At 37.2% G+C, this 16020-nt stretch overlaps 1 protein-coding gene across 1 annotated transcript in view; it reads right to left on the bottom strand.

Moving 5' to 3' along the window:
- GXYLT1 (glucoside xylosyltransferase 1) overlaps positions 1-16020 on the bottom strand; it is a 31467-nt gene that overhangs the window by 8988 nt on the left and 6459 nt on the right. The window contains exons 2-6 of the mRNA XM_015558628.1: positions 11493-11664; positions 8580-8705; positions 6472-6723; positions 1262-1385; positions 785-957 (exon numbers count right to left, since the gene is read on the bottom strand). Coding sequence (XP_015414114.1) covers positions 785-957; positions 1262-1385; positions 6472-6723; positions 8580-8705; positions 11493-11664 — 847 coding nt within the window. The remainder of the gene's footprint in view (positions 1-784; positions 958-1261; positions 1386-6471; positions 6724-8579; positions 8706-11492; positions 11665-16020) is intronic.

Raw genomic sequence — 16020 nt, 5'->3', positions numbered from 1 at the left:
CGGGTTGTGGACTCCATCCCTAGTAGGGGGCATGCAGGAAGCAGCCAATCAATGATTCTCTCTCATCACTGATGTTTATCTCTCTCCCTCTCTGAAATCAATAAAAAATATATTAAAAAATAAAGAAAAGAAACATCAGGCAAGCCAATATGAAGAACATTCTAATAATATAAGGAATTAAGGGGCTCTATTCCTCCCAAAATGCCAATGCCATAATAGACAAAAAAAGATTGAGAACCTGTTCTAGATCAAAGAAGAGTAAAGCTCATGGATGGTAGATTAAAGTATTTTATCAATATTTTATTTCCTGAGTTTGACATCTGTCCTGTCAGTCGGTAATAAGAAAATATCCTTGTTCTAAGTCAATGGTTCTCAACCTTGGCTGCACGTTAGAATCACCTGGGAATCTTTTTAAAATCCTGATTGCTGGGCCTCATCCTCTGGAAATTCTGTTTCTTTGTTATGGGGTGGGGCCACAACATTAGTAAGAAAGAAACAGAATTTCTAATGTCCAGGTGATTCTAATGTGCAGCCAAGGTTGAGAACCACTGCTCTAAGTGAAAACACACGTAAGTTTTTAGGGACAAAAGCACATGATGTATTCAAATGATTCAGAAAACAAACAATGTATGTATAAAGAGAACCGATGATAAAGCAAATGGGGTAAAATATTAACAACCTATCCATATCCTTCAGTAAAGGGTATGGAAATTTTTTGTACTATTCTTGCAAGTTCTCCATAAGCTTGCAAGTATTTCCACATAAAAATTTTTTAAATGCTTACATTTCTCAGCGCTTCATAAATAGCTCTGAATGCTGGCTGCTTATCATCATGGTAAACACCTCTGTTCCCATGAAGAATGAAGATTCCTTCTTCCTCTGCTTCTCGGCAATTGCTTCCATATATACAATGATCTGGCCGATAATTCCATTGACAGGGAAAAACAAAAAGGCTTTCTACGTGCAGAAAGACAAAACAATTCAGCAAATAATCCTAATGCCACAGAATTAACATTTTGCAAAAATTTTAGTTTACAACTAGTCCTTACAGAATAAAATTTAAAATAGTGAAAAATATGGTTGGCATTTGGATCTCCTCCTACTAAATCAATATTCAAGAAAAGCTTTACTCTGTCTTTAACATAAATAGTAACAATTATTAATACAAAGCCAAAATCAAATAAATGCATTTCATTTTGACTAAATAATATCTGTAATTTTTTTTTACAAATGCAAAGGATTAAAGAAATTAAATGGTTACCTGGGTTATGAAAAAATATGATATTCAACAGATCTTGATCACCCCACGTGATATTCAGTTTGTATTTCTTGAGCAATGGCATAAGTATGTCTCCCCATCGCATCCGTACAGTTGTCATATCATTCTGTTGGTAAACAGAGTAAAAAGGTCCTCAAGCTTCCAGGCTCAAAATGGTGACATGACAACAGTTCCCCATTCTTCCCTTAGCAATCATTACAGATCAGGAAGAAATATCAACTTCTTTTGTTACAAAACCCAGTGATGCCAACGTAAACCTTAATGTCAGTAAGGCTGCCCAGCTGGAGCGGGAAAGATAACAAAAGAAGCTATCTGAAGCAGCATGTAGAATTGAGAATACTAATAAAGCTGGGAAGGAGATGGAAAGGGAAAGCAGGACATGTTTTAAGTCCTATGACTATAACCTCACCTTAAAATGCAGAGCACTTTAGTACCTATGCCAGATGTCTAGACAAAGTAACTCTGTCTATGTCTATGTCATAGAGTTGTTGAGGATTAAACCTGTTACTATGTAATTTAAAAGAACCAGAAACAGTACCTGACACATGGTACACATGCAGTTAGCTATTATTATTGTTGCCATGATCGCTACTATTCTTAGACTGATTGCTAATCTTTTTAACTGGCATTTCAGAGAGATCATTCAAAACTGGTATTATCAAAAATAGATACTGAACTTCATCAGTTGCCTTTCAGCCTCATAGCTCATTATTTTAAAACATGAAGTCAAATACCTGAGGAAACAACAGACTTGAAAAAGGGCTCTGGACCATAGAATCTGGAATGTGAAGGGATGGAGTTGAATAGTAAGCTTCTTATACCTATTAGTATGTGACTCTCTTAAACCCTCCAGACTTAATCCAGTATTTCTCAAAGTGCAGTTTGCAACATGCAATCAGTGAATTTTTTATGACCTCTATAAGACTAAGTACAGATATTAAAAGTGAGGTTTAGAAACTTTTATAGAATTTAACAGAATTATATCTATTTAATTTATATTTTAGTAACTTATTTATATAATTTTTTTAAAAACATGTTTTTATTGATTTCAGAAAGAGGGAGAAGGAGATAGAAACATCAATGATGAGAATCATTGATAGCTGCCTCCTGCATGCCCCCTACTGGGGATTGAGCCTGCAACACAGGCATGTGCCCTGATTGGGAATCCAACCGTGACCTTCTGGTTCATGAGTCAACACTCAACCACGGAGCAACAGCAGCCGGGCTTATTTACATCATTTTTAAAAAATATCCGGCATGACAGATTGTAAGTTAAAAGAAATTTTTTTTATCCTTCTCCAAAGTTTGAAAAACATTGTAAGCTATTCTAGGATATATATAAACTTAGTGGAGGTATAAACAATCTATCCTTGAAGAAAGAGAAAGAAAAGCTAGAATTCCTGGGGAAAAAACAAAACAAAACAAAAAAAAAAACATTTAAACTAAATATGATCTGCTCAAATTGTTTTACCTTTGTGTGAAGTTTGTCAGAATGCAGTAATCACAGTAATAAAGGAATCTAAAGTCCCTCCCAAAATAATTTGGAAAATGACCGAAGCTAATTTTACTTAAGGAAATAAGAAAATATTCTATTGAAAAAAATTATTGTGAAATAAGTCACTGAGCAGGTTAACAAAATAGTCTTAGGATCTGAAAAAGAAAATATAAACTGCATGAGGATAAAGACCAGCAAATCTTCAATAGGCAGGGACTGGTGGGCCCACTGTACCAGGCCATGTTCAACTCTACACTGGGTTCAATCTATTCAAATATAGACAGACAGACACACACACACACACACACACACACACACACACACACACACACATCTATTCAAAGAGAAATCAATGGAAGATATACTACAAGGCCCAGTGTAGTCTTGGCAGGTGGGGAGTGAGGGGGAGTGAAGATCATAGGGGGAAAAACCTTTATGACTTAAAAATCCCACTAGGAAAATACTTGACAAGAAACAACACTAATATAATTTGCTGATGACATAACTAGAATAGTCAAGACAACCAATTAAAAAACAATGAGAAATCAAGTCAACAGAATTAGAAAAATGGCCCAAGGATATGGACAGCCATTACAAAGGAGAAAAAAGAAATGACTCAAAATTATAATAAGATTTTATCCACACAAATTAAAATATGAGATATTTTTCAGCCATATAATTTCAAGTTCAATAAAACCCTATCATTTATTCTCCACAATACCACACTCACATTAAAAATGTGACATACTACATGTACTGAGAAAAAGCAATTAATCTATACTAAGCAAAAAAAGCAAAGTGAAGATATACAATAGGACCCTACATGTAAGTGTTAATATGCATGTACATCAATTTCAAATTCCATTTTTTTAAAAGTCTGAAGAATATGGTACATAGCAAAGTTTGTCATTTTGGCAAAGAAATGAAACTGGGGAAAGCGGTGTGCAAAGGGGGAACTTGTTTTTTTACTCTACATACAATGAATTGTTTACATTTTTATAAACATGATTTAGCCCAGCCGGCATGGCTCAGTGTTGAGCATCAACCCATGAACCAGGAGGTAACGGTTCAATTCCCAGGTCAGGGTACATGCCTGGGTTGCAGGCTTGATCCCCAGTAGGGCGTGTGCAGGAAGCAACTGATTGATCGCTCTCACTGATGTTTCTATCTCTTTAAAATCAATAAAAAGATATATTTTTTTAAAAAGGTTTAGTTTTATAATTTAAAAAATACAGTGGTTGGCAAAAGTAGGTTTACAGTTATATGTAAAACAGCTTATTCTTGTAATATTATTTATCAATTATATTATTTTCCATATGAACAACTATATACCTAGTTTTACCAACCTCATAGTTTTAATTTACTAAATTTAGCAAAACTACTACCAAAATGCACATGTACTATTAAGATCAATTACTTTCCCTTTTAGAATTATGTATGCTTTTGAAAATACATAGGCTCATTACCATTATCAGTCTACCTTATAATATAAAACTGACAGGTGGCTATTCATATTATATTCCAGCAATGCTAGAAAATGAAACTCATCAATTCCCCAAAATTAGTTATTCCACAAATCTCTGAAAAGTTCTATCCCTTTTGGTAAGATGTTCATTGATATTCTGTTCTCATAAGGTGTGTGTGTGGAGGGGGTAAGGGGGAGGTGTGTGTGTGTGGCTGGTGTGTGTGTGTGTGTGTGTGTGTGTGTGTGTGTGTATTACAATAAAAATCCTCTTTATTGGTACAATGGGGTCCACCAGTCCCAGTCACATACATCTTTCAAATATGTAAAAACCACCACCATGTCTACCTCATAGTAAGTGTTCTCTTTTCATGCAGGTAAGAACTATGGGATAGCATTCACAGATCTGTATGAAACAGTTTGAAAAGTTATTACAAATAATTCAGAGCTCTAAAATTTAAGACCTGTGCCAGGAAAAATCAAAGTAAAGTTTGCTACAGATATAGCCTGAAAAGCAACCTGGAAAACAAAGGAAGATTATAAAAAAGGAATTAAAGACTCAATAAATTTTGTAGAAGCATCCAGCAATCATAAATGTAATAATATCTGAAAACAAAGCAAATTTGTATTGTCCTCACTGAGCAAGAGTAGGGTTGTTTAGAACATAGAGACAGAAGGTATAAACAAACTGTACCTACTAAATTAATGTACAATGCCTCTCATATTTTTCTTCATTAAATAATCATTAATACACAAAAGAAAGCTAAAGTTTGAAAGTTTAGAAATTACTTCAACTTCCGTATCTACATCTCCAGCTGGTTTAGAACATGCCACAGACAAAAATAAAAGAAGAATGGGAGAAACTGTTAAAGTATTTAAGAATGACATTTAAATAAGTAAAAAATAATCATAGATTTGAGCTACATAGCTATATTTTGAAAATTTTAAAAAACTGAGTAATACTGTTACACTAAATTATCCCTAAGGTTCTTTGCAACACTAACTTTCTCATAATTTTGTGAATTTCAAGTGAAGGGTTACTGAGAAGTCACATTATTCCTTAGCAGATAATCTTACAGCACCATCTTCTGGTATAATATTACCATGCATAGAAAAGGAAGAAAACTCACAGTTTGACATCTTATTTAGAAAAATTTATGGTATGTGAAATTTTAAAACTCAAGAAATATTAACAAAGTGGGTAACTAAAGAAAGATGTTCACTTTTAAGCAAGAACACAGGCCACACCAGCTTCATTCGTTCATTCAATTGTGAGAGACAAAGGTAAAATGAAATCAAGATTTCAGAAAATGGAAAAGCTCTATTTAAAAAAAACACAAACACCTAGATGTACTAGATCTACAGAATGATGGGTATGAACTGTGTGTCCTAAGACTGAAATGTCAGGATGTGGGGGGAGGGTGGCTACAAGCATCACTGCTGCCTATACCCAAAGTAAGAGGGAGGTTTAAATCAGACACAATGAAAGGAGTATTAAATAATGATGTAAATTCTGTTCCACCAGAAGCCATAAGAAAAAGATCTGACAAATATATGTATAAAACATACATATATACTCATATCAGATATGATTTAATATCCCTTAATGTTTATTTCTGTCCTAACTAGATGTAAAGGGATAAACAGTAAGTCTACATGGGTATTACAGAGGTCATTGTTTTTAGCTGACATTTAAGTGCTTACTTGGTGACATACTCTGTACACTTACTATGTGTTAGCCACTGTTCTAACTAATTTCATCTTCACAAAAGCCTATGACATAGGTACTGTGTGACCTTGCCATCCTCATGTCACAGATGAAGAAACTAAACCCCATAGATGTTCAAAACTTACCCAAGGTTCTAGTGTTTGAACCAAGCAAGCAGGCACCAGAGTCTTAAGCTCTTAACTGCAACTCTGTGTTCCCCCAAGACGTCTCACACTTTAAACTCAAATATTCTACGGCTACATAACTACAAAATGACTGCTGCTGCCTGGAGTAACAACCTAAGAAGGTAATGTTTGCTACAGTGCATTAGTTCACTTCATTGTAATGCCATCTCGTTTGAGCAATGCTCTAATAAACAGAATACTAAGAACACGCCTTTCTTCAAATATTTTAGACAAATGAAAATATTCTGAATAGTTCAATCTAGTTTTTAACAAAGCAAAATTAAATCAGAAACCAAACACTTCAGAGGGAAAATAACCAACTACCTATTATCAGGGACTTACCTTGAAATACTTCCCTCTTATTCTAGTCATGTTCATCAACATAACTCCAGAGTTTACTCCAGTTTTTCCATAGTATGGATGTCTGGCAAAGCGATTATACCATCCTATTCGAGGCTCTTCATGTTCTGGTGCCATTGCAGCAATTTGTGTGGAATTAAATTTCTTGAGTAAAGACCAAATGTCATCAACAGGCCGTAAAAAAAGGATATCAGTGTCGACATACAATAGTGAGTCAACTTCTTTCAGGATTAACTATAAGGAGAGATATTTGAATCATTAACTATAATTCTATTCATTTAGTATAAAACATAAAAGAAGTACTTGAGATACGCTAATTTACATGAACTTTTAGAGCAATTTTTCCTCGATCAGTCATTTTTTGCAACAGCATGTTAAAGATACTATGCTAATCTTTATATTAACTTTTAGAGAAGAAACAGTATAAAAATGAATCAGAACAAACACTCTAACAATAAGAATAAAATAAAAGCATATGCTTAGAGATTAGGGAGAAATCTTAATTAAAGAACATTAATTTAGGTGAATTTCTATCTCAAATCTTAATTTCTTGAGATAAATATAGAAATAAACCAATATAGATAAAGATATGAATTTGTTCCCTTGGCCTGTAACACTAATGGCTGGAACGTTTACATCATTTTGGTCTCAACTAGGAAACTGTAAAGCCAAAATTGAAACCCAGACCACTTAGCTTAAGTTCATGCTCTTATTTCTGTGCTTACTATCCCCCGACAAAACAAAGAAAATGTGCACTCAGTTAGAGTAAAGACACAACTTGTCTTGCAAGACAGATCGGCTATGCTGCTACTTTCTGAGAGATGTTAAATCTCCAATGTATCTTCTACAGGGAGTTCCAAAGGCAATTTTTGTTTTTTTATTTCTGCCTTACCCATGAACTTTAGAATCTGACTCCTGCAAATTTAAATTTATTGCCTATCCAGTGTATCAGTAAAACTCAATAATCAGGTTAAGCTAAACATTTTTAGATAAGATAATGAAAATAAGAGCTTGATCTTCATTCTGCTCCTTTTCAAAGATGCTACCTCCTCCTAGAGCTAAGGTTAAGCAATTACCTTAATGAGCAACTAGAAGGCTGAAAACACTGAATTCCCCCCACCAGCTGGTTTAATATCAGGCTGAAAAAAATATGATGGTAGACCGAAGTGCCTGAATAAAGCCCCCAATTAGAAGAGTACGTGTACATGTGTCTGTAGGTCTGTCTGTCTCTCTGTTGAGGGGACAAAAATGAGGACAATTGGTTTTATATCAACATTCTGCTTCTGTACCACGATACAATGTGCGTCTACAGATTACTGGATTGTTGCAGACTAGGAAGACTGCATAAAACTCCAAGTTCACTGCCAACTGGAAATCAGACATAAGGTTAAATAATAACCACATAAGTATTTTTGGTGGAAGAAGTTGGCAGAGCTTACATTAGTTCTTTTCATCCATTTCAAAGGAAGAGAAACTCAGTAAAAAAAAAAATAAATAAAAGGTTAACACTTAGAAAAATAAAGCATCAATCTTTTAAAATCTGAATATTTTAGATTAAAAAAATTATAATCAAGGTTTATTGCCCGACAACATTACCAAAAAACAGCCCCACTGAATAAATGGTTCCCATGTCCCCGAGTTCACATGCCTTAAATTGTCTTTGTGTTAAAGTATTAGTTAGAAAAGGTAAACTGACTTGGTATAAGACAAAAATGGTTACTTAATGATGCAATCTACTTCTTTTCCCAAATAATAATGAAGTCTGCAACTTGAAGGTGATACTACCACTGCATTTCTGCTGGCAACAGATGACCTTGATTTCTTCTTAGAGATATAAGTTTATAGCACTGAATAAATTAAAATGCAAGAAATAGTGTTTCAATATAAATTATTTGCAGTTTTCATTTTAACAGAGGTTTTTATTGTAGCTCTTATTCTATGGAAATGTTTTCCATTCCTTGTTTTTGTTCAAAGGGAAAGTCATACTGTGTTTGTGTGTGTGTGTTTAATGATTTAAATGCAACTCTTCAGTAACTCGTGTGTAAAAGCAAGAGTCAAAAAACAAACAAAACACTGGGGAGAAAACTTACTGGCAAGAACAATCTCTGGGAAGCACATGGTTTAAAGAGCTTTTTCCACTCCACTGCATTCTCACTCGGAAAACTTATTGGGTATAATGAATAATTAAATGTTTGTAAAAATGACCAGGTATCGAGCTGAAAATATTAAAAAAAAAGAACTGTTTAATTTTGTTTCACTTTCAATTTTCTCTGTAAGATCATATAACACTTATTTTTTTAAAAACTAAAAATTAAGATATTACACATTTTATGTTGGACACAGTTAAGACAAAGTCAGGGTCTTCTTTCTCACCATATTTTTTATTCAGAATTTTAAAGTCATAATAATATGCTAGAGAGACTCCACCACAAAGATCTGAGGCACAACAGAAGTTATAAGGAAATCAATCACAGACTAGAAAGTTAAAAGAGTCTTGTAAATTGTTGATCTCCTTCAACTTTACCTGATATTTAAATCTTCTCAATTCCTAAACAAATTAAACTGAGATAAATGAAGCACTAATTTTATTGCATCATTTCCTATTATATCATACTAGTGGCCCGGTGCACAAAATTCATGCACATTAAAAGGGAATTAATTAGAGGAAATATTGTAATATTGTTATTTGCCCTTTCTCTATAATAGAAGTGTCAGAGATGAAAGAAAATTAGTAAAATGTATATGAAAATCTTCCTCCTGTCAGAGTCTGGGGCACACCAGGGGACCCAGGGTCAAGTCCCCACCCACCCACACAGGGGGCGTGGCCTGAGGTCCCCCTTCAAGACCCGCTGGCCAGGGGCACGGCCTCAGGTCCCCCGCCCCGGCACCATGCAGGCTCAGGTCCCTGCTGATCGCTCATTACGGGAACCCAGCCTCCACTGTGGGTCCAGCCATCTTGTGTTACAGGAATCCCCGCCTCCACTGTGGGTGCAGCCATCTTGTGATGGTGTGACAGAGTGATGGTCAATTTGCATATTACCTGTTTGTTATATAGGATAATATGTTTACAAAGTCAGACCAATATGAAACTAATCCTATATAATGAAAGCCTAATATGCAAATCAACCAAACAGCGGAATGACCGGTGGGACAACCAGTTGCTATGACGTGCACTGACCACCAGGGGGCAGACACTCAATGCAAGAGCTTCCCCCAGCCTGCAGGCCCCAGGCCAGCCAAGGTAGGTGCCAGTGGGGGACCCCCAATCACCCCACCAGTCGCTCCCAGATCGGCCCTGATTGCCAGCCAGGCCTAGGTACCCTACCCGTGCATGAATTTCATGCACCAGGCCTCTAGTTAGAAGATATTTGTCTATTTATGTGCTTTTACTATGCATAGATATTCCTGATAATAAAATGTTCTGATAAACACATATCCAATGCCAACTTTTAAAAAGATTACAAAAGGCAAAAAAGACCTAAAAATCTACAATGAACACGTTTACTCTTTGGCACCCTTAATGCATTGCAAGAGACTGTATTGTTTCAAATTCTGCTTACCGTATTTGCCGGCGTATAAGACGATTTTTTGGCCCTGAAAAATATGCCTCCAAGTGGGGGGTCGTCTTATACGCCAGGTACACTTCAGATAGACTGCCCATAGTGCTTGCCCCGTGCCATAGTGGCCTCCCGATGCCCGCCCACTTCATTCCACATACCGTTCAGGCATCAGCAGCGCTGCTGGGTGTACGCTCGGCTGTTATGCGATTTTGCTGTTATGCGATTTTACCACACTCGCAAAATCGCACACAGCCGACCATACACCCAGTATGATAGCGCAAAATCACGAATCGCGATACCATACTGGGTGTATGGTTGGCTGTGTGCGATTTTGCGAGTGTGGTAAATTCGGGTTACCGTATATTTCTTTACATATGCATTGAAGATTCGCGATTTTGCGCTATCATGGTGCCTGTTAGAATGTTGAAGAGCTCGCACTTGCGCACTAGTGAGGTCCCAGGGAGATGCTGATGCAAGGGTGGACCAGACTGCTATAGTGACAGGGCGGGCAAACAGGGAGCAGGGACCAATCAAATCAGGCTTTGTATACAGCCAACAGCCAACCACAATACTGCCCCATTGTACAGTACAGCATAGAAAATGTCGACCAGTCAAACCCCTATCATCCCTATCATGGCACCAAGATGTCGTTGATGAACTTTTAATATCAGATGATGAAGAGGAGTTTGAAGGCTTTTAAGGTGATTAAAATGTTAAAATCAAATCTGATATTGTTTTACCTTTTATTTGGTGTGTGGAAGGTGTGCGGAAGAGGGGGTAGTCTTATACGGCGAGTATATAACAAACTCTGTATTTTGAGTGGAAATGTTAGGGGGTCGTCTTATACGCCCAGTCGTCTTATACGCCGGCAAATACGGTAAGTATTACCTGTCATTGTTGCTTCAAAAGAACTGTTGACTCAAATTTCCTACATTCACAATTTATAAGGAGGGGATACTAAGTAGTTTATGTAACAAGCTAAAAATGTTCTCTTTTTGAATGATGACTATGTTCAAGTAATTTTTTTAAAAATCCTCACCCAAAGATATGTTTAATTGGTTTTAAAGAGACGAATGGAGCGAGACAGAAACATCAATCTGTTGCTCCCTTTACATGCCCCAAGCAGGGATTAAACCCGCAACGTAGGGACGTGCAATCTCAACGTGAGAAATGGTGGCTGCTTTAAAGCAGGGGTGGGGAACATCCGGCCTTCGGTCCATATAAATCCCACGAAATCATTGGTCTGGCCCTGCCAAGGCATTAGGAGTGAGTTAATTAAATGTCTGACCAAATACAGCAGGCTAATTTTAAAGGTAATAATTTTGCACAGCCCACGAATAATGTTTTAAATATCCAAATGGGCCTGGGAAGAAAAAAAGGCTCCCCACCAAGCAATACATCAGTAAATATTTAACTCCACAGACTTAAGTCTCAAATACTTACTATGCCTTTGAAACTATCGTGTAGTTGATCTTCAGCAAAAATATGGAATTGAAGAGGTTTGATGCTGAAAATGATCGCTGACTTCAACATGGTTATAGTTTCTTCCAGTCGTTCACCACAGGCAACCACAGCTAGGTGCATCCTCTCAACGGGCTGTACTTTCGGACCATATCTAATAGAAAAGAAAACCACATTTTCAAACAGTTTTAGTAAAGTTAATATATTAACAACATGGCATTTTGACCATGTTCAAAAACTGAAGTACAAAACTTCTATTTAAAAGGCAAAGAAACATCAAATTACAAAAGAGTACAATGTTGAATCAATCATACAGTTCTATACCCTCAACCAGCCTTTCTTGGCCAACATTCCTCACTAGGAACCATAAAATATTAAAACACACACACACAACTACTTACTTTCTCAAGTCTCCCAAGAGTGGTATATAATTAAAACCATTCTAGATGCACACAAGAGAAGTTAATTCATTATTCACACTGAATGCATTAGCGCATTAGGGCTTAATTCTCTCAAGGAACCTCCCCAATTGAGAAGGGGAGCATCAATTTTTAAAGCTTTTTTATTTTTAAAAAAATCAGAAACACACATAAAAGTAGAGAGAATACACAGAAGTTCCCCATGTACCCATCTCCCAGCTGCAACAATTATCCATCCAACATTATTTCATCTAAAAACCCTTGCCCACGCCCCCTTTCACTAACTAATGAATCATTTTGAAGGAAACACAGACAGAAATTCACCCATAAATATTTCAATATTATATCCAATATTCACCCATGTGACCACAAGAAGTTTTCTTCACCTAACTTTTATCACTGACATACATACCTTCAGTCCCCTTTACCAAGTAATCAGTGAGTAGGGAAATTTCTGAGGTGGTCTAAAACATACAAGTCAAACTCCAGACTGCATCTTGGAAGGGAAGACTCCCTAAGCCCCAGTTATTGGCCTAGGCCAGTGGTCACCAAACTCATTAGTCAACAGAGCCAAATATCAACAGTACAATGATTGAAATTTCTTTTGAGAGCCAAATTTTTTAAACTTAAACTATATGTTTTAGTTTAGGTACATTGTTATTAACTTAATTAGGGTACTCCTAAGGCTTAGGAAGAGCCACACTCAAGGGGCCAAAGAGCCACATGTGGCTCGCAAGCCGCAGTTTACCAACCACTGGCCTCGGCTATGTTAGGCCCCACTACTTCTAACACAGAGCAGCAGTCAATAGCACCAGGCCTATTTCAACCCTCTTGTACCTTTATAACCTACCAGTACCTAAAGAACAGAACTAATTACATGTGACTGTATTGTTATTAAATAAAATAACAAACTTATAAAATAAAGATCCCATCTGTAATTATGACGTAAAACAATCTTTTTGGAACTGACAGCTAAAGTAATGTAAAAATGGAAGATAACAGAAGACAAAACTAGTAACACATTAAAGTATTGTAACGTACAAACAATCCACACTAAAAATGTACAAATTTGACTTTAACTCCATTTTTGCTGACACAGATCATTTCTGGAAAGTGTGTAAAGAATTAGAAATTCTAATATTTAACATTACCAGTTGTATGCATACATAACTGAGATTTGCAATAGCAGGGATGAGAAATTAATTATTTCTCTTAAATTTACAAGCTAAAATTACTGTAGTTATATTCTTTAGCATAAGGCTTTGGAATCCTGGAATATTCACCCACATGTTAGAGTGGTCCCAGACTGTTTTCTGAGGAAATGCTTGATCTTGCTCATGGATAATTAGTCCCTCAACCAACTAGGCTATTAGAAAACAGAAAATCATATTAAATAACTTTAAATACAAGCAACTGACTATATAAAACATACTTGGAGAAGTTACATATAAAATGGTGTTCTTGCAAGATTTTTACTATTCCAGAAGCAGCAGTGATATTCTTCAGCAAATTCATACATCTTAATGTTAAAATGATGATAAACATTTAGAATTTTTCATTGTAGTAGTATAGAAAATTAAGTCTGAGTCTTGTTTTTGCTGTGATCTATCCCTTCCTACTAACAAGCCTGTTTTGCTAAAGGCCTGGAGGTATTTAAAACAGCGGTTGAAACTGCTGCTTTTCTTGTCTAACTGGGTTCTTTGGGCCTGAAAATGGGTTCATTGCTCTTACATTGGGATATCTCATATACACAATTACTGATAACTGGCTGTCGGCCTTTATGCAGAAGAGCAGAAAGCTCTTCAGCCAAATTACTTGTCTCCTAGAAAACGTAGGGACCATTTCCTTCCCTGGGCCCTCTACTGGGAGGCTGAAACTTAGACTCCTCAATGCCGCGATAACTCGCCTTTTGTTCAGGCTAACAGGCCAATTATTCTATAGATGGATATGCTTTCTTTAAGAGAAAAAAAATAACCTTCCCCAGATAATGTATAAAGTTAACTGTTACTTAAATGGTGTTAAGTGGAGAAGTTACATATAAAATGGTATTCTTGAAAGAATTATTTTTACTATTCAAGAAGCAGTGGTGATATTCTTCATCAAAGTATTAAGATCATCATTAAATTAAAACATAGTATTAGGTACAGACTTTGCTTTTAATATTTAGATTGATCTGACAGGAATGGATTTTATGAATGGTCTGAGGTGAGGACAGTCACATAATTTTGCACATGGCTATCCCACTGTGCAAGCACCAGCTGTTAGTCACCAGTTTATCCTTTCCCACCCACCTGGCCTGCCTTGCCCCTTCTTTCACATACTGGTGTCAGCATAAGCTTAAATCTTTTTAAAGCACTGTTCTTTCCCATGGACAGCAACAGAAAGCAGCAGGACCTCCACCCTTGTCTGCATTCTCTATCTGCCCCCACTTTTCTGTTGAGCCCCCCGGTTTGTAATATTAAACCCTAGCAGAGGGAAGACTAGGTATCTACGCTTTCTATACCTATAATAAGGGGGTGGGCGGGAACCTCGTTCATCTCAAAGCATGATGACACAATAAAAGACAAAGCAGTGAAGACATACAACAATTTCACAGAGCTCTAATTATCTAATCTTTCCAGCAAATGCCTCCAGACCCCACTTCTCATGATGGCATAAAGGCCCTCATTAAAGCACCAAGACTTGAGAATCTATAATGGGTTCTGATTGCTTAATTGGCCCTAACTAGATCCTACCCCAAAGCTAATAGCCAAGAGATTTTTAAAGTAAGCCGTAATAGTCATGTGTTGCACAGAATTCTCTACATACAGAGACAAGAAGTATAGCAAACCTTTTTAAGAAAAATAAGTTAAATGTTCAAGAAAAAAATAATCCCTCTAAAATCAGTCCCAGGGACTCCTCCTCCCAGGCATTTTAGCAAGGCTTAGTCACACTGCCAACGCTCCTTCCACCAATTTCTATGGAAGGAGTACCATCAATTGCATTTGCTTTTCTGTTGAGTCCTTTGTTAGCGAAAGCATTATATACAGTACAGACTCAACACCTAAACTGTGACAAGACAAAACATACTTTAACATGTCTCTGTCCACCACCATGTCCCTAGACCCCAAGGACAGGAAATAATTCCAAGTGGAAGAAATCTAACGTAAGCTTCTACTCTAGAGGAAGGGGAAACTAAAACCACCTAGAAGTAACAGGGAAACAGCCATTCAAGTAATTCTGGTGACAACTGAATGGCGTGATCTTATCAGGCTCTGTGAAAGCACGCTATACAGTGTAACTAAGAAAAAAAGGCCCTATGGACTAAAGAAATATTATCCAAAAGGACATTTTTAAGTCAAACCTATTTTCCACAGATATGTGATTAGAAGAAAGTCTTCAGATAACACTTTCTTGATAACACTTGAGGGTTCCCATGGCTGAATTTGGCATAAACTGAGCATGAACAGGAATTATGAGAGTGATGCATAACACATTAGATTTAAAAAATGAATCCATGAGTCTACAATGACACCAATGAAAAGGGATAAGGGGGAGGTGGAACTCTTTAAAGATGAATGCCAACCAATAAATGTAGGAAGAATAACAGAATTATGAAAATCACTGGTTTGTAATCACCATTATGATAGACTACTGTCGTGGGGCACGGATTTGTGCATGGGTGGGGTCCCTCAGCCTGGCCTGCGCCCTCTCGCAATCCAGGACCCTGAACGATGTGGCAGTGCTGAAGCAGCAGGCAGCTGGGGAGGAACCACAGCCGGGGCCGGGCACAGCTCCGCTGCCGCTCATCCCGGCCCCACTGCTCCTACTGCCGCTGCCACACCTGCAACTCACCAGCGGTGAGCCCAGCTTCTGGCTGAGCGGAGCAGAACTCCCACTGTGGGAGCCCCTTGACCACCAGGGGGCAGCTCCTGCATTGAGTGTCTGCCCCCTGGGGGGCAGTGCACGTCACAGCGACCAGTTGACGGGTTGCTTAGGTTTTTATATATATAGACTAGAGGCCCAGTGCACAAAAATTTGTGCACTCGGGGGGTGGGGGAGGTACCCTCAGCCAGGCCTGTGCCCTCTCACAGTCTGGGACCCCTCGGGAG

This window comes from Myotis davidii, unplaced genomic scaffold (genome assembly GCF_000327345.1).
Source record: "Myotis davidii unplaced genomic scaffold, ASM32734v1 scaffold290, whole genome shotgun sequence".
NCBI classification, from domain to species: Eukaryota; Metazoa; Chordata; class Mammalia; order Chiroptera; family Vespertilionidae; genus Myotis; species Myotis davidii.
Note: the sequence above shows the minus strand (reverse complement) of the source record. Positions and strands in the feature narration are given on the sequence as shown.